General features: G+C 39.1%; 3 protein-coding genes across 3 annotated transcripts; all 3 read left to right on the forward strand.

Annotated features, from left to right (window-relative positions):
- Positions 1-1,894: 1,894 nt before the first annotated feature.
- LOC144645464 (uncharacterized) lies at positions 1,895-10,682 on the forward strand. Its single transcript, XM_078505046.1, has 5 exons — positions 1,895-2,237; positions 3,911-3,967; positions 6,009-6,183; positions 9,880-10,013; positions 10,346-10,682. The coding sequence occupies exons 1-5, from the start codon at positions 2,088-2,090 to the stop codon at positions 10,400-10,402; spliced, it is 573 nt and encodes a 190-aa protein (XP_078361172.1). The 5' UTR covers positions 1,895-2,087; the 3' UTR covers positions 10,403-10,682.
- Positions 10,683-16,781: 6,099 nt separating this feature from the next.
- Positions 16,782-17,762, forward strand: LOC144647549 (adenosine receptor A2a-like). The gene has a single exon (XM_078507343.1). The coding sequence runs from the start codon at positions 16,782-16,784 to the stop codon at positions 17,760-17,762; it is 981 nt and encodes a 326-aa protein (XP_078363469.1).
- Positions 17,763-21,955: 4,193 nt separating this feature from the next.
- On the forward strand, positions 21,956-22,945 carry LOC144647550 (histamine H2 receptor-like). Its single transcript, XM_078507344.1, has one exon. The coding sequence runs from the start codon at positions 21,956-21,958 to the stop codon at positions 22,943-22,945; it is 990 nt and encodes a 329-aa protein (XP_078363470.1).
- The last annotated feature ends 713 nt before the right edge of the window (positions 22,946-23,658 follow it).

Genomic DNA, 23,658 nt, shown 5'->3' on the forward strand with positions numbered 1-23,658 from the left:
TTGCCGAGCGTTTATATGAGAAAAGTTGTCCCTGTTGACCGAGCCAAAACTTGGCCCTCTCGGTTCAAAAGACTGGCGAGAGTTTTTTATAACATCTAATATGGCGGCCTTCTCCAAAATCAGGAACGCTGAAACATCGACCAAGACCATTTTTTCGACGAATTTACCGCCGACTTTGATTTTAAATCATCCGCCGATTTGTTTTGGCCGATTGTAGCGTTTGCGCATGCTCCGTATGTGTCAAGTTGTCCCTCGTAGGCGAGACAAAAATAACCAAACTATTTATATGGAAAAAAAAGTTGGCTCGCTTCCCAGGGTCACCCTACCTTCAAAGCGAGTGACCTTCCACCCAGGGTCACCCTGCCCCCCGGCGCCAACTTTGTAATTTCTCATACAAACGCTTTGCAGCTATTAATTATACATTAGAATTACTTTGAAACATGTGATTGGTCGAGAGCATTCAGTCAATATACAGTAGCATGTGAACTTGACATGATAACCCAATATCTGCAGCAGATATTGGGTTATCATGTCGAGTTCAAAGTCCGCCTAGTTTCCAAGCCCCTCGTCCGTGAAGTGCTGTCAAACTTTTAAAAATATGGCTGAGCGATTCGCCTCCGTTTCCAAAGAGAAATTGAAAGTTTTGATCAAGAATAAAGATTCTAAAAACACCAAGAGAACAACAAAAACAAGTGTAAAAATTCTGAATGATTATTTGAGGGAGAAGAACCTGGAGGAACCACAAGATAAAACCGCTTTGGCCAATGTTCTGACGAAGTTTTACGCCGGCGCTAGAAAAAGCGATGGCAAATTGTTTGAAAACGTATAATAAAACAATTATTGAATTCGGTTTTCGCATGATATTGTGAATTATCAAAACCTCGTGTCTGTGTTATCTGCCTCAGCCTTCGGCTTCGGCAGATAACACAGACCTCGGTTTTGATAATTCACGATATCATGCTCAACCTCATCCAATAATTGCTTAATAAAAGCAGCAAATAATTTACGAAAGAACGGCAAACTGACACAGTTTCATTCAGTGTACGTCATAAAACTAGGCTCAGCACTTCAGTAAAGTTTGTTACCTTTCAATCTTGGTTTTGTCCTTTCATACTTTAGTAAACCTGTTCCACTTTGAGCTCAATTTCGCTTCAAATAATATAGCGGTCTTGATGACAGCCGTGGAGCCGTAAAGAAGTACAAATTAAACACTTGCCTCGTTCGACTTGCACAAGACTTGTAGTTTCCAGAAAAGGTTTTGCTTCGGATCTTCTCGTAAATCTTAACTGTTGTCACAATTTCCATGATATTTAGACGACTTTAGAGGGGATTGTTTGAGGAAAATCTTCTGAAGAAAACTCTCTTGCTCGCTTTCCTCGTATGTTTCATTCAACTCAAGAAGTAAACACCGCGCCAGAAATTTTCGCGCCTCCTCGTACTATCACTTCGTTTACATCAAAATGAAATGTCCATTCGATTTTCAAGTTCAGTGAACTTGAGAAGAATTTAATAAAACAATTATTCCATTCGCCCTTGTTGGATACGAGTCGTTATAGCCAACTCGGCGCTTCGCGCCTCTTTGGCTATTTACCACCTCGTATCCAACGCGGACTCATGGAATAATTGTTAAATAATAATGATAATGAATTTATATAGCGCATTTTTCATATATATATGTTCAAATGCGCTGTACACATACTGTTTATAAAGAAACGTATGAAAAGCTCTCTCGAGTCTCGCCTGGGGTAGCTCGGTATGGAGGGTAACCCTCCTACCAGGATAACTCTTCTCCATATATACTTATCCTGCGATAAACGTCCAAGAACTTTCCCCACCCCCTCCCCCCTCCCCCCCGCAGGAAAAATTGTCGAGGCTGGAAGCGCGCGTTCAGTGAACGGGCTCAGTGAACGCCATTCAAAAAGACAACTCAACTCAGCTCATGCCATTCAACGTCCCTGGGAGTTTTACAACTTTTTGTGTATATATTTTCCGAACTAATTTGGCCTCATCGTTAATTTGAAGTCTATCCATAACGCTATTTATTGCTTGCTGTGCCTAACTCGTCGCCTTTTGGCTTCCGAGCGCAAATGACGGATCTTGTCGAGGTTGGGAAAGCGAAGGCGGCTGGCGTCGTGTCAGTTCTTATCGCACTAACAGCATTCGCCGATCTGGTTTGTGGCTTTATCTACCTTTCTAAAGGAGGACCTGATGGATCTGGAATTTGGACAGGAGTCGGGGTTAGTGGTAGCTTAAAGTAAGGTTTTCAGTCTCAGAAAAAAAATTGTAAAATCGCCTTCAACCAGCTCAAAGATTAAATTGCCCTGCATCAAGTCGGCAAATTGCAAAACGTTAGCTTTAATTAGCCAGTTAAAGCTAAGGTTATATAAAAGCAATATTTTTAAACGGGCATATTTCTCGCAGTTTCATTGATGAAAGTAAATAACGGCTACTTAAAAATATCAACACTACCTTAACAAACTGTTGTTCGGTTAGGAAATGGCGGGTGTTATTGTCGAAAATCAAATAAAACCAAAGCAAAAATTTTAAAATAGTTCCTCAGACAATCAAGTACATAACTGATTTGTAATTCGAATTTTATTCCTTAGTTTTCAAAAATCTTTTTCAAGTAATCCGTTATCCTGCTTACATTGAGAAAATTGGCGCCATTTTGAGTCGTTTTCCACAATAAAAACATAAGCGTAAACTTAGTTAAAAACTTTCTTGTGAGTTTGTTACTTCATGAAAAGGACTAATAAACCGTTTTGCACTTTCATCAGTCAAAGAAAACAAAGAGAAATTTACTGTAGTCAGCTTTAGAGAAAAAAAAATTGTTTTTCATTTGACAGCTTGACTTCGTTTAATGTTCGATAAAATGCAGCTTTACGAACTCTTATAACAGAGAGTAAACACAGATCTTTAGCAATAACATATCTAATTCATTAAGGAAAATCATATTACTTAAAATTGAAGTAGTTTTAGTGTTGAAGTAAACCCATGAATTTCCTTCTTTGGAGCATTCGTGGCGTCGTAAAAAGAATGTGGTTCATTTCAAGCCAGCTCAGTGCAAAAAAATGTTTTGAGAATGTAAGCTTAATTGATTTCTATTTTGAGACGTACCATACTTTCTAATCTTCTATGTAGACCCAACTGAGATTTAGTTTATAATTAGTGTCTAATTTTTATGAGATAGGAAGAGAATAATTCAATAGAGGGTATTTTCGTAGACTGTTTCGTGAAAAGCGTTAGGTATATTTTTTCCCGTGAAATGTAAAATGGCTAGTTTGTTTCGGGATCGAGGGATTTGTTTTGATTTTGTTTTCATTATATTTAGCCTGGTAGCAAGCAGGCTTTTGTACATTATGCTTTTGTTTCCCCACTAAAATGCTCCACCTTAATGCTCCATTTTTCCCACTAAAATGCTCGCCAAAAAAGTCACTAAAATGCTCGGGTAATGCTCATTATACAAACAGTTTTTTAAAATTAATTTCAAAGTTTTTAACATGGTGTATAACTGTTAACACTTACAAAAACGTACAAGCGTTGTAAGTAACAACAACAACGTATACAAGTTCATAAATACAGCCAAACAAACATAATCCTCGAAATAATCTTCGTGGCTTAGTACAGAAAGTAGTTGACTATCTCTAGAAAGTTATTTGTAGTTAATTTTGCGTTTTAGTCTTCATTTTCTCTAAAAAAAAAACAATTTCTTTTTTATTTTCTCGGGAAAAAGATCAATTTTCCGGGAAAATGCCACTAAAATGCTCGAATAATGCTCAATGCTTTTACCTCACTAAAATGCTCGAAAAAATGCTAGCATAATGTACAAAAGCCTAGAAGCAAGTGTATATTCAAGTCAAAAGCTCACTTCTCTGTTTAATAATTTATTTTTAATTATTTTTTGTTTTAGCTAGTGCTTTGTGCCATTTTTGGCTTACTGACTTGGTGGAAAAAGCACAAGATGGCGGTGAGTTTTTACAGATTAATTTTGTTTGAATCTTGCTCTTTATTCACCTTGTGAAGTGCTGACGTGGCATTTTAAATTAAAGTAAAACTAAATACAATTTCCTTGCAAATTCCATTTGAAATTGGTTTTTCATGAACAAAATCAACATTAAATATAACAATCTTTACAATAACTAACAAATAATGTCTTCGGAACTGCGTGATCCACGTTTTTATTAACAAAATAATTGCGTTTGAGCCATTTTTGACTCTAGTAGCTCTCACTTGCACGGCCAGAAAATCGGCCTAAATTTTTTTTTCACTTAATGAAAAATTAAACATGTGCTCTATAGACTCACCACTTACATTTTATAAAATAAAAAGTAGGGGTCACCGCGCGTTTTTAAAAGTTATACCAGTTTTTTTTTTAGGTTCTATGAAATCGCTTTTGGGGTCTGTTACATTTTTCCTATCCCCTCCCTAGCGAGTTGAATATTTGCATCTCGCGCGTGCACTACGCCATTTGTCACTGTTAGCAGTTTGCGGGTAACGTTTTAGCGCTTAGCGATTTGTTTTTAACTGTTAATGTGAGCCATTTTCAGTGGTTAGCGGTCAATGGTTACTGATATGTTGCTTTTCCGCTGTTCCTGGCTTAGGATATGTCCATAAACTGGATTTCGTCGCAGAGAAAACTTTCTTGAGTTTTAGTCGCGCGCTTGGTCGCGTAGTTGAATTCGTCATTTTGAGCGAGCAAATTAATTAAAAGTGCGCGCGCCCAGTGTGATCGATGCATTGCGTGATGCGCAGAACAAGTGCGCAGTAGCAATAGGAGGCACCGTCCTTAGATACAAAAAGCTATATACAGTGACCCAAGTGACTCATGAAATTAATATAGAAAAAAGATGAATTTTTGAAAATATAGAAAGAGAAGAATTGAATAGAAGGTGGCTAAGGGTATTTTCGTAAAAACTGATTCGCGAATGGCCTTAACTTTGACAAGTTCCTTGAACCTGACAAGCCAATCGTCAATCCCTTTAAAGTAATCTTTACCCGGCCTTTTATAGTTGGACGTAGTTTTCTTTTTGTTGGCCGATTCCGGGCCGCTAATAGATGCTTAAGAAAAAGATAAAGGCAGTACTTTAGACGTAATGTTTTAAACTCACACAACTTACAGAAGATCGTGTGAAAAAAGTTCCTCTTTTTTCGCGAAACGTGAATTACCTACCTTATTATAGGAAACAAGAGAAAATTGTAGGAAATTAACGCTTGTGTTAATTAAGGTATTTGAAATTAACGCGAATTGAAGGAAAAGTTACTTTCCAAAAAAGGAACGCGAAAGAGGGGGTAACATTTCAAAATAAAGGAAATTAACGCGACGAACACAAAGAAAAAAAATTTTTGCCGGAGACAATAGGAACAATTTTATCTCAAAACTAAGCGTGTTATCCTAAACGTAGGGGTTAACCGAAAGAATCTGACCGCTTCCAGCGTTCTTCACAGTTTCAGTGATACTGGCAGAGTCCTACCCTGATGAAATAATGCCTTCTCCTAGAGGTCAAGAACGTCTGGACTGTATCGAGAAATTGGGGCCAAAATGATGGAAATTAAGGTTATGGAAATTAACGCTCCACTTTATTAACGGCGCGGAAATTAACGTTAACAAAAATTAACGCGACTTAAACTAATGCGAATTTTTTAAATTCGCGTTAATTTCCTATAAGGTATCTCTTTTTTCCGTTTATTGTAAAAGGACCGTTATTTTCTGTGAAACGTAATCCAGTCCCTAGCCCCCTCTGCCTGACCCTCTGAATAAGCGGACCACGAGTTGAGACTCCCCAGGACCTTCAGGGACTGCAAGGGAACATGGCCATTAACTTTTTTGGAACATGGGAACAAAAGAAAAATAAAACTGGGAACATAAGGGAGCAGAGAACACTATTTCTAAAATCAAAGAAATACATTTAGGGATCAAGGGAACTCAAGGAACATGGGCCTCCCCCCCACCTGCGGCCCTCCGAGATGTTCTTTTTTAAGGCTGACCTTCTGTGAGCCTTTGTCTTTAGATGGTGTTTTTCCTGGTGTTCGATATTCTGTGGTTTATCGTATGCCTCGCTGGAGTGGGATTCACACTGCTTATTTGGTTCATATATCGCGTCATAAGGGCGGTTTTAGAGGCCAACTGCCATATGACAGATGCAGGAATATGCCACTGTACTGGTGACGACATTCCAATCAAAGGTAAATGATCAATGATAAATAAAAAAATAAATTTCGGTGTGCTGCTATGTCATACTAGTACAGGGGGCACTGGGTTCTGCTCTTTTCCCTCCCCGTACCTTTTAAGGGACTGTGTCACGGCTGAGTTAAGTTTATTTTATAAGTTTTGCTAAATACTTGCTATGAAGCTTAATGTTTGCAAAGGAATTGCTTCTTTGGATCTAAATATTGCAACCAAATGTGTCTCCCGGGCGTTATAATATTAAGTTGCAATTAAACAAGATTAACTTTGAAAACTCTTCAGCCCAACAGTATTTCAAAAACCCATATGATATCGCAATTTGTTTCAATCTTCTTCACTTTTGGCCATCCGCATCTTAATTCGTTTATATTTGCTGTGTTGTTGAAATGTTCCTTCACTGTTTTAAGCAGTTATTTTTATATTTCACCGAATTTGATGGTCATTTCCAATGCCTAAATTTAGCTAAAATCCGTGACACAGTCCCTTTAAGCTAAGCTTCAAACAATACCTTATTACATGAAATTTTCGCGACACGTTAATTTCGCGATTTTGAGGTGCGCATTTCGCGACACTTAAGGTGGCTCGATCGGATTTTTGAGTGACAATACCTTTCAACTTTGAGCAACTTGTATGTTACCGTAAACAATCCAACTGAAAATCGATCAATACAGCTGTACTAAAGAAAGATGAAAGTTTCGAATGATATAAGTTTCGTCGAAATCGGAGTAACCATAGCAACATAATGACGTCACCACCTATTTTACACGAGACCGATTTTCTTCTAATAGAGGGATAATTTTGAAAAAAGGCTTCTAGACCTTGGACTTGACATAGTTTTCTCAAGGTCTGCGAAGTTTGAAGAATTTCTATGAGAGCGTTTTCGAGAAAATTTTGGATGAAGTTTTCAAGTGCTAAAATACAACAAAAACAAAGCAGTCTTAAAACATTATTGAGAAAACGTTCACAAGGCCCGATCAAGTAACATTTTGGCCTTAAGTGAATCTTGTACTATCTAATTACCTTGGGAGAAAATCTCAGAGAAATCGTTTCATTTGATTTCTTGAAACATCGGCTTGAATATCAACTGGTATGAAGTGTTATTGCGCTCTTTTATCGAAAAAGGGCCTTCGCTTACTAAAATGATCGGAAAATAAAAAGCGCTCGATATAATTTTTTTAAACTCGGCAGTCAAAAAGAAGAATATATATGTAATGAAATGTCAGATTTTCAAAATAATTGAAACATTCTAAGGCAGTTAATTTAAAGCCTTAACTCAGGTAAACATTGCGCTGTTTTTCACCCTACATCGGATCGCTGCCTCATTATCTGTCTCCATTGTCTCAAGCCGCGTGCATTTGTAAATTCCAGTAGATCATAAATTACTAATTATTTATTACTGGAGATTTCTGTGACAATTTTGCCTTGGCCTTGAAACTGTTAGGAGACTGAAGATAATACAAGTGCTTTACTAGCATATTCCTCGTTGTTAGTGTATTTTGGCTTGTTAAATTAGCTTGTTTTTGTGCAGTTTTCGGAAAACAAGCAGTTGTTATACATATTCAAGATGTGCTAAAATTTACAAATGCACGGGGCACGACACAATAGAGACTTATAATGAGGCAGCAATCCGATGTAGGGTGAAAAACAGCGCAATGTTTACCTGAGTTAAGGCTTTAAATTAACTGCCTTAGAATGTTTCAATTATTTTGAAAGTCGGACATTTCATTACATATATATTCTTCTTTTTGACTGCCGAATTTAAAAAAATTCTATCGAGCGCTTTTTATTTTCCGATCATTTTAGTAAGCGAAGGCCCTTTTTCGATAAAAGAGCGCAATAACACTTCATACCAGTTGATATTCAAGCCGATGTTTCAAGAAATCAAATGAAACGATTTCTCTGAGATTTTCTCCCAAGGTAATTAGATAGTACAAGATTCACTTAAGGCCAAAATGTTACTTGATCGGGCCTTGTGAACGTTTTCTCAATAATGTTTTAAGACTGCTTTGTTTTTGTTGTATTTTAGCACTTGAAAGCTTCATCCAAAATTTTCTCGAAAACGCTCTCATAAAAATTCTTCAAATTTTGCAGACCTTGAGAAAACTATGTCAAGTCCAAGATCTAGAAGCCTTTTTTCAAAATTATCCCTCTATTAGAAGAAAATCGGTCTCGTGTAAAATAGGTGGTGACGTCATTATGTTGCTATAGTTACTCCGATTTCGATGAAACTTATCTCATTCGAAACTTTCATCTTTCTTTAGTACAGCTGTACTGATCGATTTTCAGTCGGATTGTTTACGGTGACATACAAGTTGCTCAAAGTTGAAAGGTATCGTCACTCAAAAATCCGATCGAGCCACCTTAAATTTCGCGATTTTGCGAAACTTTTGTATTTTGAATCACTTTAATTTTGCGTTTTTGAGTAAGACACGATTTACATTTCCTTGGCAATATTATTTAACAGGCCCTTGAATTAAATAAAACGACTTCATCAAAGGAACAATGACGTCAAAATTAACAAAAACACAAGGGTGGGACTAAATCTCGGCAATAGCAACAACAGAGCAGTTCCCCCAATGTCTACAAGTAGGTCATGCTTGCACGTGAGTTATTGTTCTTGAGTCAATTGACGACAACATCCATTTACATAGGAAATTCCTTCCTTCATGATCAGTGGTACTAAACTTATTCCTTCTTGATTATTGACATAATGTTTGTCACTTAATTTTCGCGTCATGTTATGTTCGCGACACTTATTGTTCGCGTCACTTTAATTTCGCAGTTTTTTTGGAATCGCGAAATTCGCGAAATTAACGTGTCGCGAAAATTTCATGTAATAAGGGTATTTGACTAGGATACCGTGATGATTCATTTTAGCACGTTCCTTCCAATAAGCGACCCCTCCCTTCTTGAATGCGTTTTTTTAACAAGCGCCCCTATTCCGAAAAGCGTCCCTACACCAGTAAGCTCCTTTTACGTAAACGCTCTTTTTCCACTAAGCGACACATTCTGTTTCAATTACTAAAGTACCATCAGAGAACATTTAGATTGTCTGTGGTTCATCTTCCTTTGAATTCTGAACTGCTCATAACATTTCAACATTAAGTGTCTCAACTATCTCGACTGTTTTCTCCATGAGAAGGCACAATTCCTTCAAACGAAATATTTCTCTTTCGTTTTACACATTCGGTTTGGGGTGGGGGAGGAAAGAAGCAATACTTCTTTAAGTCACTTTATGCTACTGATAACCGCGGCAAACCGTTCGGCGAAAAGGGGTGGCTTTTGCCAGAGCATCACACGTCCTTTTCCGTTTTTGTATAAAGGCCTGGCAAAACGAGGAAACGTGTTTCCAGAAACATGCTGGAAACATGTTTCCATAATTGTTTCCTCGTTTTGCCATGTTTCCATGCCGCGTGGAAGCACGAAATGTTTCTGCCGTGTAGCAGAAGCAAATTTTACTTCCTGGAAGCAAAATTGGCGCTGGAAACAATGTTTCCCATATGGCAAAACTGGGAAACATTGAGGAAACATGCGCGTGCTATAAATGTTTCGGGAAACATGTTTCCTCGTTTTGCCAGGCCTTAAGAACAAGACATTCCGGGTCTGAGGTGAGGAGAAGACCCATATTACGACTAGGAGTATGACTTTCAATGCAGACTAGTGGTTAATATTCTGTCGTGCGTTTCAATTTACAGTTCACAACTGTGACGACATACGGATTATCGAGCAGTGTTTGCTGGGCATCGTCATACTGAACGCCATTGGTGCGGTTCTTGTCCTGGCTGGTTCTATCATCGGCTGTATGGGAACTTGTTGTGCGCGCCATACCGTAAGTAACGAAATCTCTTAGTGAACTGTCACGCATTCTTCACGAACATCGACAGACTGTCGTTAGGCTGTCGGAAAACTGTCGTTACACTGTCGGTAAACTTCGGCAAACTGTCGGTAGACTCTTGGTAAACTTTCGGTAAACCGTCACTGTAAGTAGTCTATCGGCCAACAATCGGCCGACGACTGAACAATTTCAAGAGCTACTAAATCGATTCAGGAGTGCTTTTCAGCTCAGTTTAGATTGATTTCCAAGCCTTTTTGACCACTTAAAATCAAAACGGCGCACTTTAATTTTCACAAGCATTAACCACAATCTCTTTCTTTTAACAGCACACCAATGTGGTCGTTGTGGAACAGGCTGGAATGCAAACAGTGCCTCATTCCTAACAATAAACTTTTTCCGAGTGGTGAGAGGAATCGAGAACTCGGCGACTGAGGGAGAACACCTTGAAGGTCCTCGATTTTTCCCCAGGATTAACTTTGTACTTTTGTCGGAGATTACAACGTCGACATTTGAGATAAGGATTCTTGTTGTACTTTCTCCACAGTATTTGAAGGTTGATGCAGTTGACGAGACATTCAAAATTAAACCAGTTACTGTTTTAAAACTATTCTTGTCAACACAGAATATTATTTTAAATAAAAACAGAAATTGAAAAAGAAAGCATGCTGGCTACTGGTTATTTCCGCCTCATTTATTTATGGCTTAAAACTAAAATATCAGTCACACGGTGGCTTTGGGTTTCCCAATAGATTTTGGAACTATATATAAACATCACCCTTTCTTATCTTCTTAGCCAACTGCCCTAGACACTAACAGAGTTTATTATTCAGCATTTCTCGTAATTGAATGGCAGGAACACTTGAAATCAGACTTGAATTTACGAGAAAGCTAACAGTTCACATGTTCTTACAGTTCTTAGGGCCGGGCCAAACGTCGAACATCACATGAGTCGCACCTAATCCAAATGAGCAAAACCTATTGTTTTTTGGTCATTTGCATTAGGTCGCATTAGGTTCGACTCATGTGAAGTTTAGCGTTTAGCTCGGGCCTTAGTCTTCTTAGTTTTTAATGGCTATCGAAAACTCATGGCTTGTACTACGGCTGCAAGAAAGGCAAAATTTATTGGCCAATATTTTGACTAGCAGAGCAAGTCCTTTTCAGGGCCAGCACTATATTGTGGTCAATACATTTTACCCTTCAGCCTTCTGGTACGAGCATTTCTTAAACAAGGGATCCGGCAACAAACAAGTCTCTAGCATCCAAACTGTTTTTTTTTTTTTATAAAAGGAAATGCTAGAGGATGGCCCTTGATGGACTAGCATCCCATCCAGGGGGATGAAGAAATTATATGACAAACACCATAGACCACCTGGCTTCTCCGGAAATCAACTGATGCTTTAGTTTTTTCATTGAATTTCATTTTTCGTCAAAGTTATAACGTTTTGCCGTTGTCAGCCAGAGTTATTGTACACTTTTTACTATATATATTTCGAGCCGTAATGGAAGTCTGATTTCAGTCTTCTAAATTACTGATTAGTTACAAATGAAAATAGTTTGTTATATAACTTAATTTAGACATCATTGGGGTTGCTTGATTTTCAATTTTTCCCCTTTTTGAACGGCCAAGAATTTCTGTTTTTTGATTACCGTTCTGCGACTACGTACCGTAAAGCACGAAATTTTCGCGAGATCAAACTTTCACGTTTTTGCGATTCCATAAAGCAGTGTAAGCAATTTTGAAAAGCCATTCAAAAAAGTAATGCTTTACAATTCATTTAATTAAAAAAGGACGAAACGGCAGCTGTTAACAAAAAAAACAAGGAATAAATCGTACACCGCTTCCGAAAGCAGAAACACTAAGTTCATTAACCTGTACTGTCTTATATACTGTATTCCTTCTTGCCTTATTAGTACATTTGTGTTGTAAATTAATTTAAAAAAAAAAAACAAAGAAAACACATTCCTTCTTGCCACCCACCACAGGGGAACAAAAGCCAGGAGAGCAGGCATCATTATTCTCCCCTCTCCCACTCTGTCCCCCTACCGGTGTTCCCCCAAAACTTAAACTTAAGTGAAATTTGAATAGTTGGTTACATAAATTCGTTGCATCAATATACTCTGGAAAAGTTTATCACTTTATTTTAAAATACGCCTCAAATCTGTCGAATGAATAGAGGCGTTAATTAATTACGCTCCAAAACCGGCGGAGAACGTTAATTCAAACAATACAACGCCTCAAAACTCAAGTAGGTCATTAAAATATATCCTGTTTTCCGGAAAAGTAGTTGGCTAAATTAAAGGTGCCGGTTTTTATGCCTTTTAATTTACAGTGAATAGCTACGTACGTAGATAAATCCTTTGCATCCGTGTGTTCTCGTAGGACGATATTTACATTGTAGCGATCACAGATACTTCAAATCATTCGAACACTTCACAAACACCTTAAATCAAAATGATGGTATATCAAGCTCTTCGAAAAAAAAAAAAAAAAAAAAAACGAAAAAAAAAACTCCACTGAAACAAAGTCGGCCGGCGAAACCTTAAGCTTCCGCAGCTTTTGTTATCCCTGGAGTCTTTTAGTTTTTTAGAAAAAAAGCTATAAAATAGCCTGTTTGTACATATTTCTTCACCCCTGAACACGAAAACGCTTTTCAGCTAGCCGGGCGTAAAATAAAAAGCGAAAACCAAGTTGTTCCCGAATGCCGGGCAAATGCTTCCGAGTGGAACTAAATTAGGGACATGTATACGTGTTATTAATTGGTCATTCAATATGTCCGGAATTGTACTTGTTGTTAATTGGTCATTCGAAATGTCTGAAAAACAAAACTAATGCAGTTCTTTCTTTCTCTAATGTCTTTTTCGGGTAAAGTAAGATTTCGTCACCTACTTTGTTGTTTGAAATGATCATAAAGCCGAGAGAACGTTTTTGCCGAACATAAACAAATTGAAAGCTACTGATCGTTGCCATTTCAAATGTTACTACACTGAAGTGGACCGTTAAGGTCGAAAGGCCTAGATGTTGTTCAATAAAACATAGCTGTATGGCGATACCAATTTGTTCTTTTTAGTATAAACAAATTGTTTCCGCAGGTTTCCGGACTAAATGATCGACATTTTACTTGGGTTGTATGGTCTAAAAAACAAAACGAATGTTGATTATTTTCCTGTTTGAGATGATCTACATATCCAGTAGTGTTTGAATAGGTTGCAGAAAGCAGCCGGGTTTAAAATTTCCAAGCGACCTTAAGAGAACGTAACGTCGGTAAGTCCTCCTTGATGTTTTCAGTTTTAAAGCTACCATATTATACGAAATTAACGCTCGTGTTAAATAATTGAAAATAACGCGACTTAATTAAATTAACGCGAACTGGAGGTTAACTTACTCCTAAATAAAAGAAATTAACCCGAAAGAGAAGGTAATTTTTTAAAATGAAGGAATTAACGCGATACAAAAAAACGCAGTTAAATTTGTGGCACCAACAAGAACAAATTTTATTTCAACATTGAATGTTTTTGGCAAATCATAAGAAGTCGAACTTCCCTTCTGAAAGCAGGCATAAACTGAAAATATTGTAAACAAGACACCCCGTAACTATATCTGGACGGGATCCAGAATATGGGGGGTAATATTAACGGACATTAACGAAAATTAATAACATTACCTAAAATACCGTGACCTAGCCCATGTCGACAAAATTAACGCGACTTAAATTAACGCAATTTTTAATATTCGCATTAATTTCATGGAGCGTTAATTTCCTATAATAAATCCTACAATAAATTTTAGTTAAATTACAGTACCCAGATTTAGATATGGCGTTTTAAAAAGCGCTCGCTGAAAACCCAAACCTATTTTTATATGTAGTTGAAGAAGAGTCTTTGGACATTTTGTAGCCATAAAACGAAGCTGACTGGAGAATGGCCACATATCGAATATTCCGGTTGTTATAATGAAATGAACCTGTGTTTACTTAAGCTGTTATCAAATCAAAGAGCGTTATTTTCGATGTGAAAAGTATAATCTAAAACCGAAACACAGGCATAAAAAATTGCATAATATTCGATTAAATGCCTCCCTAGAATAAACGCCGCTTTTTAGAGCAGAAATATTAATAACGCCGCCCTCGAATAAACGCCGCGTTTATTCGAATAATAAACTCAAGAAGCAATGCAGTAATAATCAAGTTTGCGCAAGCCTAAAAATATCATTTTACTTGATTGTAACCATGTTTTAAAATATATACTTAAATGTCTTTTCAGACAAGCACTAAAACATGATTCTGTTTTTTAAATTTAAATGTTCAGTTACCATCCTATTACTTGCAATTGCAAGAAATAAATTAAATAATTTTTAATAACGCCGCCCTTGTATAAACGCCGCCCTCGAATAAACGCCACACTCGCCGGAATCACGAAAAATTTAATAAACGCCGCGGCGTTTAATCGAATAAATACAGTATGTTTCTAATTTAACAATAGAGTGTTTCTGTCGAGGAACTATTTAACAATTAGACGGCAAGCTCGAGGTTTCTACCGGCTGATAGTTGGCGAGGGGCGAAGCCCCGAGCCAACTATCAAAAGCCGGTAGAAACCGAGAGCGAGCCGTCTAATTGTGTTAGCATAACCCACTGACCGATCTATTAAACTCAGAATATCGCTAGAATTGATTTATTGAAGGTTTTGATTGATAAAATTCAGCAAAGACTAAGCACGCGCTCCGAGAGCCTTCTACGGATCGATAGTAGGCACCTGTGTAGCCAATCAGATTGCGCGATTACCAATAGTAGGTCAGTGTGGTTATACTAACGGCTGATAGTTGCCCCTTGGAAATTTGATGTTCTTAAAACAAATATTAGCCCGAGAAGCGAAGCTTCGAGGGCAAATATGCTAGTTTTAAGAACATCAAATTTCCAAGGGGCAACTATCAGACCGATAGTTCCGAGACAGAAACACTCTATTGTCTTTATTGTTCACCACTAAATTTTCTTCCGCGCGCACATACAAAAACACGCATCGTGAATTATATTTTTACTGTTGAGGATAAAAAACTAAATTGAAAGCCGAAATTTAACAAACGAAACAAAACCAGACGAGAAACCCACTAAATGCAGTAAATTTGGCTGGGTTTTTTGTCTGCAGGCAGCTTGTTTACAAAAAAACAGTCACGGGCGGGCACTATCGATCCGGGCATTTTTCACGGGAGGGCACTATGGGCTGATAGTGCCCTCCGGCGGACGGGCACTATCGCGTCACGTGTTCAATTTAAACCAATCAGAATCGGAGAAAATTTAGTGGTGAACTATAATTCCGGATAATATAACTTCTACCAACAACGTGAGAACGTTTTTGCGAATGCCAAATTTTGCTAATTAATTCGGCGTTTTTAAGCCTGGTTCTCATATGATCGTCCCGATCGTCTCTGTCGCTTCTGTCGCTTAAAAAAGTTTGCTTGCTCCAATCACCTCAGACTTTGCAAACGACAGAAGCGACAGAGACGATCGGGACGATCATATGAGAACCAGCCTTTAGCCCTCGATAGTGCGAAATCGATTTCCTCAAATATTTTCGAAAGTCGGCCGTATTTTGAAAAATAAACCCCGAAAATTAAACCTTTGAAAACTCATTTAAACCTGTTTTAAAATTGAAAATGAAGAAAGGTTCAATTTTTGACCGTGGTCAAGGTTTGCTCGATTTTTCTGTGCATTCGCTCTTAAAAAAAACAAAACGAAGCGAAAACATTGATATCATTATACCGAGCGCCTGACAATGGCTAAGCTAAACGAGAGTGTCCAATTTCGTGAGTTTTGCTTTATCTTGTTTTCGAATCTTTTGTTTCGTCTTCAGAATCCGAGCTACCAATTAAGCAGAAGTTACCTCTAAGACGTAAACAAACATTTGGGTGCTCACAGAGAGTGATTGTGGTGGATGCCTTTAGGGAAAGGCTTTGTACGGAAGTCGCTTTATTTTGCCCATCCCCCTGAAAAGTATAGACCAAGAGTTTTAGGTTTTGTCGTTTCCTCATCTTCCAACGAGGAACAAAAAAAAAGCTAGTCTCCTTCGCAGCCGTTATCTGGGATGTCACGCAACGCTCACCCCCCCCCCCCCAAAGAAGTGGGAACGTTGCGTGACAACGCTTCACCCCCCCCCCCCCACCCCACCCCAAAAAAGGGCCAAGGGGGAGTGTTGCTTGACATCCGAAATATCGGCTGCGCAAGAGATGAATCGAAAAAAAGCCGGCTACAACGTATTACACGCCATATCGGGCCCGGGGGAACACTCATATTGAAAGGGCGGGGATACTTGACGTCTCCTTTCGGGGGTGTAAATTTCGGATTTTTGGCCCCTTAAGGATGTTCCAGGCAAAACGCCAATAATTTAAGCCGTCAAGGTCTCGTTTAGCGTTGCGTACAAAGAAATGTACAAATATAAGTTCTACTTTTAGTATTTTGATATCTTTTAGGGGTCAAAGAAAGCTTAAGCCACACCCAGATCGTTCTTTTTTAGGGTCCTTTCAAAATTTCCGACGATGATCCCAGCCCCTTTCATATTGTGTTGAGTGTGCGTAGTATTGCAAGACGCTAGTTAGATTGTCCAACCAGGATAACTGTAATTAAAGCTTTACTAATTTCTTCACACGAATCATAAAAGTATTAACCAATGAAGTTCTCTTTCCTGAAAAAACTGCTTTCTTCGATGCTGTTTGACAAGTTATTTTGACAAGTTGTTTTGTCTCGTGTTGTCTCAGACTCACAGAAACTTGCAATGGGAGGACCAGATCGGCTCTGCCCTAACTCGCTGTCAGTTCAATTTGTGACACAAGCCGTGTACGCGCTTGGAGTTGCAAATTGCGTCTTCAACATTCCAGTGGCCGTGTTCACTGTGCTGGGAAACAGTTTGGTCATTTACGTCATATGGAGACACCATAGTCTACACAACAATCACAACTACCTTTTAGTGGCGGTAGCAGCGACTGACGTCATCACCGCGCTTGTCACGCAACCTCTTTCAATCACGGCCATCTTTCAAGAAGTTCAACAGGACATCAACTGTGGTATAAAGGATGCCCAGGCAGCTTGTAACCTTCTCTCTAACATGACCTCACTCTTAACCTTGATGCTGTTGAGTTTTGAGCGAATTTTGGGCGTGTGTTTTCCCTTTTTGCACGAAACATTTGTCACGCCACGCAAATTACTTGCATGTATTGTTGGTATTTGGGTAGCCTCTTTGTTGCTTGTCCTGTCACCGTATTACCACCTTTTGGGGCCAGGGACGCGGATGCGCGTAGGAGCTATCTTTCAGCTGGTAGCTTTCTTATTAATCGTTATCATTGCCCTATTCATGTATCGGATAGCGAGACGGCACGAGAATCAGATTGCGGCTCAAGTCCAGGCTGGCAGGGGACAACAACCACTCCAGCTTACAGATAGAAGATCGTTCAAGACCACCATCTATGTTCTCGGTGCACTGATCGTGTGTCAAATCCCACTTTTTATCATCAGGGTTTTGAACAGAGTAAACGTGATAGACGAACATGCATTTGCATTAGCTTTGTGGCCCGTCACAACTTTAATGCACCTGAAAGCCGGCCTCAACTTTTGCATTTACGGCTGGAGAAATTCTCCCATACGTGAAAAGATTATGCAGCTTATAAACATGGGACAAAATAGCGTCGAACCAGCTCAACTTCCCCCTGCTACACCTTACAATAACTTTAGACTCACTGCTTCGGCAACTGCTGAGTGAGCAGTGCCCTTTCATCCTCTTTCCTTTTTTTGTTGTTGTAGAGTTAGATAATCTGTTAAATTTGTAAGTTATAATTAATACTAATTTAAAAAAATTTTCTGATTCGAAATTACTTTTGTCGCTTGGAGTTTGTGAATTGTACGCCGTTTCGCCCCGATTACATTATTTTATAAGGGACCTTTCTAAAACCACTATGGTAACGGCATTGAGAACAAATTGTTTCATGAATGAACAGTACAATAGCTCTGGACGTGCTTTTTAAATCTTGGTACATTTCTTAGCCGTCCTCTAATCTCGTACCCAGATCTTCCCAACGAAGTGAGTAAACATCTTGGTTCGAGATAAAGCCGTCCTCAGCAAAACAACGACGTGAAATGTTCAATTTCGGCGTTGCCTGGACAACGAGCGAACGTGACCACGACGGCGAAGTTTTCATGAGTGGTTTGAATTTGACAATACGTGTACATGGTGTTCAATTAAGGTAGAGATTACAATTCTGTCACTGATAGACACACCAAAAAAAATTAGAAAGTCGCCATCGTGGTTGGTTAAGGTTCTATATAACACCCCCTGGGTGTCCGAGATTTAATATTTCTTTAAACAAAATCCAGCACGACTGTCCTAACCGATAAATTCAAACAGTTTCCACATCCTCACCCAAAAAATGTGTTGGTACTTCGGCAAAGACTGCTTTTCATTTGTGTGGAAAAACCGGTGAGGATTTTCCGGCAAATAGAAATGCATTTTTTTAACAAACCATGGCAATGATTCGGGATCATTTGAAAACTTTACAGTAGAAATGACCGTTCTATCAGTTATTTCCCAACGCAACAGCCGCGAATTTTATCGAGGAGCATGGTAATAGTGCGAAAAAGCAAAATGGTACAGTGATATTCCGAGCATTGCGAAAAAAACCGATAGAAGAGGAATGAGATATCCATTTCTTTGAAAATTTTTCAGTGGGAAGGATCGTTTCATTTGATTTTTCACCGGAAAAACTGGTTTTCGTACAAAAGGAAAGCGCTGTCGGTTTAGATTCAGGTTATATCGCCGTGAAATAGTATTAAAGACCACCGAAAATGCATATAGGTGTTTTCCGTAAGTTTCTGTAGAACACATTTTTTCTTAAAAGACTGAGGGAGGAAAGAAATAAAAATTTAATGCAAACTTCTGAGTGTGAGTACGAAACTAAACCAGCCGAGAGCAAAACAATTGGACAGTCTACATCCGAATTTAAGGAAATTTGTTGCATCAATTTATTCTCGAAAAGTTTACCATTTTATCTCACAATACACATCGGGACCATCTGATCCGCCGAATGCACTGAGGCGGTAATGACGCTCGGCTTCAAACAGAGGAGCAGATGACTCAAATGAATACAACGCATCAAACTTAGGCCGACTATTCAAATAAAAGATCCTGTTTTTCCGGAAAACTAGGCCGCTTAAGGAACCCGGTTTATACGCCTCTTATTTTACCTTGAATAGCCATGCACCTACGTAGATCAATTGCACCTTTACACCGACCGTGCAGGTATATTATTAAAGCCATACAAATCCGCAGATAAATCAAAATATTCGAACACCACACCAAAACTTCTGGGAAACAAGGTGGAACCCTTGCCTTTCTACACACCAGTCGGCTGGCGAAAAAAAAAATTATCCCACAATTTTTTCTGTCTCGTTCTCAAATCTTTATATACAACTTACTTATTGCAAAAACATTGTCATATAAAAAAGGAAAATGAATAGAGCAAAAAGTAATCATTCACAAGGAAACCATGTTACATGTGCAGAGAAAAAAATTTGTGAAGGAAATGTCTAAACCTGTTATTAAAAGGTATTGATGACTGCTTTGAGAATTATTTGATTACACCCGACCGCCGAGAAAGTAAGTTTTTTTGCCTAATGAATTGCCATTTGCCTTTTTTCATTTTTCATTTTTTTTTATAACGCTGTTGACCGGAAAATCAGACGGCTGTGAAAGCCGGCAGCACGTTTGTACGCATGTAATTTCACGCCTGGCGCACGATAAAAAAAATAGACGCATGTAATTTCACGCCTGGTGCACGATAACGCTTTTGGCGGCGTAAAACAATTTTGCCAGCGACATAAATGTTGATATAAACTATTTTTCTATTGCTTTTTTTTTCATATTTCTTTATTTTTATGACAACACTATTGACCGAAAAATTAGACGGCTGTGAAAGTCGGCAGCGCGTTTGTACGCACGTAGTTTCACGCCTGGCGCACGACAACGTTTTTGGCGGCGTAAAACAATTAACGTAATTTTCTTGAACGCTTCCGAGAGCATTGTGCTTGTTGTAGGCTGTCGATCACTTAAAACGTCTGGAAAACAAAGCTATTGCAGTTCTTTCTTTCCTTAACGATGTTTTCGGCTAAATTTGCACTTACTTGTTATAAGATGCAAAAAACAAACTGGACTTATACATATTTTCCACGCTTCAAGAGAAATGTACCGCAGGTAAGTAGTCTCTGATATTTTCAAGTTTAAGCCTAACTACAATGTACAAGAACTGATGCTGACTGGAAACAATTTTTGACCGTCTGAATCGAAAGTGCATTAACAAAACTTAAATGTCTCTTATGGACCTTAAATCAATATTTTGTTTACTTACTTTCCGAAAACAAATTCGAAAACTATGGTAGCAGCGAGCGAGGACAGCGAGGTATAAACGAAGGAAAGGTCATACTACTGTTGATGACCTAGCCTGTTCCAGGCGTTCGGTTAGTTGAGAGCAACGCGAAGGACTGCAAATGAGCAAAAACATAAAAACAGGGGTAGTTGGAGAGACGCGACGCCTTCTGAATCGAACCATATGCCATACGCATAAAAAAGTAAAGAAACCTAAGGAGAGTCTAGGAAGGCAATTTGTTTAGTAAAATTAATCGGTTAAACGCGTATTGACTGGCTACAAAGTAAATAAAAAATAAACCCTCTTAAAACTACGCCACCGGCCATACGCGGCGGAGCAGAGGGTTGGGGGGGTGGGGGCAGGGGGGAGCGACCGCAGCGTAAAATCTGTTTGTCAAGATATTCCGTCTCATGAGTGAGTTCAAACATCTTCAAAACTTCCTTGGAAGTCAAAGGGAAACTTCGCTTAACTTCGGAAAAGTTCGTATGGCCTTTAAACAACAATCGGAGAATCTTTGGAAATCTTCAGTCTAGAAACTGCTCAGAAATCGAAAAGTTGCTGGAACGGAAAAAAGTTGCTCCAAATATGAAAACCTTCCGAGTATTTTCGGGATAGTCTTAACCCCCCTTGTACCAAAACTCTCAAACGCCTCAGCACCCTTGGCATACGCGATTTTCTGTATAAAATTAGCTAGGGTTTTACTTACCGACCTTACCTACGGTAAATAAATATTGCACTACGTACCTTAAAAATTCAAGGGGATTCATTATCCTGTTGACTCTCAATTCCCACTAGACTACGAGCAGTCCCTATTTTTTCGCAGAGTCCGTCGAGCTTGAAGCGAAATTTTTTTTAGAAGAGTCCGTCGAGCCCCGCCTCCTCCCCCCGCGCGTAATTTTTTTTCTCGCCTCAAGCTCGACGGACTCTTCGAAAAAAATGTTCGCCTCAATCTCGACGGACTCTGCGAAAAAATAGGGACTGCTCGTAGTCTTAATTCCCACCGTAAAATTTTATTTATGGTTCGGAACAAAAATCAAAGAAAACGTGCGACCTCAAGCATTCTGATCGAGTTCAATACTCACAACCAAAGTCGAAAAGAGGCATCTTCACCGCGATCTTCCACGTGCAACACGGTGCGCACTTTTTGGACAAACCTTTTTGTGCACGGCACGTGCACTGTCCAAAACTCGACATCTCATTGGTTGGTTGGCTTACCTGAGGAAATTGAACAACATTCCAAATCACCAAGGGTTTCACTTATTCCCAGTCACTCAACCAGATAATTATCTCAGTAAATTTCCCCGAAGTAAAATCTGTTACATGTGAATAACTTACATTCTCTAGAGAAACCTTGTTATATTTTTGTTGGTAAAATGGCTCCATAACCACGGCTTTTATTGTCTGTCACTGGCAAAATTGTATCTTTTCCACACTCCCAGGAAAAACAATCATGTATTACTTTCCCTGAAGAGTGAAAATGCCTTCTTCATCAGAGCATTTGTTTGTTTGTTTCATTTCAGACTCAAAACAATCTGCCATGGCAGTAACACACCGACTCTGCCCCAGCTCGTTGTCAATTCAGTCCGTGACACCAGCCATCTACGCGCTCGGAGTTGCATGTTGCGCCTTCAATATTCCGGTGGTCGTGTTTTCTGTGCTGGGAAACAGCTTGGTCATTTACGTGATATGGAGACACCATAGTCTACACAACAATCACAACTACCTTCTAGTGGCGATAGCAGCGACTGACGTTATCACTGGACTTGTCACGCAACCACTCAGCGTCACGGCCATCTTTCAAGAAGTTCAACAGGACATCAACTGTGGTATAAAGGACGCCCAGGCAGCTTGTAACCTTCTATGTAACATGACCTCACTCTTAACCTTGATGCTGTTGAGTTCTGAGCGAATTCTGAGCGTGTGTTTCCCCTTCTGGCATGACACACTTGTCACGCCACGCAGACTTCTTGTACTCGTGGTTGGCATCTGGTTGTCCTCGCTGCTGCTTGTTTTGACACCATATTATCACGTTTTGAAGCCCCAGACCCGCATGCGTGTAGGAATGATGTTTCAGTCGGCAGCTTTCATCATCATCGTTATCATTTCCCTGTTCATGTATCGGATAGCGAGACGGCACGAGAATCAAATTGCGGCTCAAGTCCAGGTCGCCAATCAGGTCGAAGGACAGCAATCACTCCAGCTCACAGAAAGAAAATCGTTCAAAGCAACAGTCTTTGTTCTCGGTGCACTGATCTTGTGTCAAATCCCACTTTTTATCACCGGGTTTTTGTATAGAATAAAGGTGTTAGACGAACACGCTTTTGCATTAGCTTTGTGGCCCGTTACAGCTTTAATGCACCTGAACTCCGTCCTGAACTTTTGTATCTACAGCTGGAGAAATTCTGGCATTCGCGTTAAGATCATGCAGCTTATAAACATGGGACAAAATAATAACGAACCAGCTCAGCCTCCTCCGACTCCGACGACTGGAAACTACGGAGTCCCGACAGCTACGACTAATTGCTGAGTAACCAGTGCTAAGAAAAACTCGTTATCCTTATTGTATCTGTGAAGTAGTCTATTTGTTTGTTTGTTATTTAACATCGATCAAAGATGAGAAACGTTGTTTAAGAAGCAATGTCACGGTCACGGTATATGAAGTCATTTTTCTGATTCCTCTGATTCCTTTCAAATTGAAGGAAACCTAAAATAATAGTCTTCTAACATAGGAAAAACTGGGAACAAAGGAGTAATAAAAAGGCGAAAATAACCAAGAATGGTTCCGACTGATAAAGATTAAACAAATTTTCATGAATTTTGAACTCGTGACAACTTTGAAAAACTTTGCCAATTAATTTTCAAACTGTGGTTAAGCAATAAAAGGAATGTATGGAAAGAAGTAACGATAATTAATTTTATTCTATTTACTATTTTCTCTTAATTGATAGGGGCGAAGATTGCGTGACAAATTCAAAGCCCGCTCTTGTAGGAGTCAAGAATGGTCCCTCAAAATGTCGCGTGCTCGCAATGCTCGCAAATTTTAGTGGGTGCTCGTTTGCTCGTGCCGCACATTTTTACAAGTGCTCGCATGCTCGGTTTTTAGTAGAGGTAGGTTTTTGAAAAGTGCTCGTTGCTCGCAAGGCTAATTTTTGTCAATGCTCGTGCTCGCAAAGAAAAACGCTGTGCTCGCATGCTCGCAAATGCTCGCAAAGACCATTTGATACCCCTTCTTGTCTTATT

The sequence above is a fragment of the Oculina patagonica genome, chromosome 3 (genome assembly GCF_052425735.1).
Source record: "Oculina patagonica isolate OP01 chromosome 3, crgOcupat, whole genome shotgun sequence".
NCBI classification, from domain to species: domain Eukaryota; kingdom Metazoa; phylum Cnidaria; class Anthozoa; order Scleractinia; family Oculinidae; genus Oculina; species Oculina patagonica.

What these genes read in the sequence shown, in the direction of transcription:
- LOC144645464 (XM_078505046.1), top strand. Translation starts at nt 2,088, where the DNA reads ATGACGGATCTTGTCGAGGTTGGGAAAGCGAAGGCGGCTGGCGTCGTG. An exon ending in GAATTTGGACAGGAGTCGGG is followed by an intron (nt 2,238 to 3,910) that starts GTTAGTGGTAGC and finishes TTTTTGTTTTAG; the next exon opens with CTAGTGCTTTGTGCCATTTT. An exon ending in GGAAAAAGCACAAGATGGCG is followed by an intron (nt 3,968 to 6,008) that starts GTGAGTTTTTAC and finishes CTTTGTCTTTAG; the next exon opens with ATGGTGTTTTTCCTGGTGTT.
- LOC144647549 (XM_078507343.1), top strand. Translation starts at nt 16,782, where the DNA reads ATGGGAGGACCAGATCGGCTCTGCCCTAACTCGCTGTCAGTTCAATTT.
- LOC144647550 (XM_078507344.1), top strand. Translation starts at nt 21,956, where the DNA reads ATGGCAGTAACACACCGACTCTGCCCCAGCTCGTTGTCAATTCAGTCC.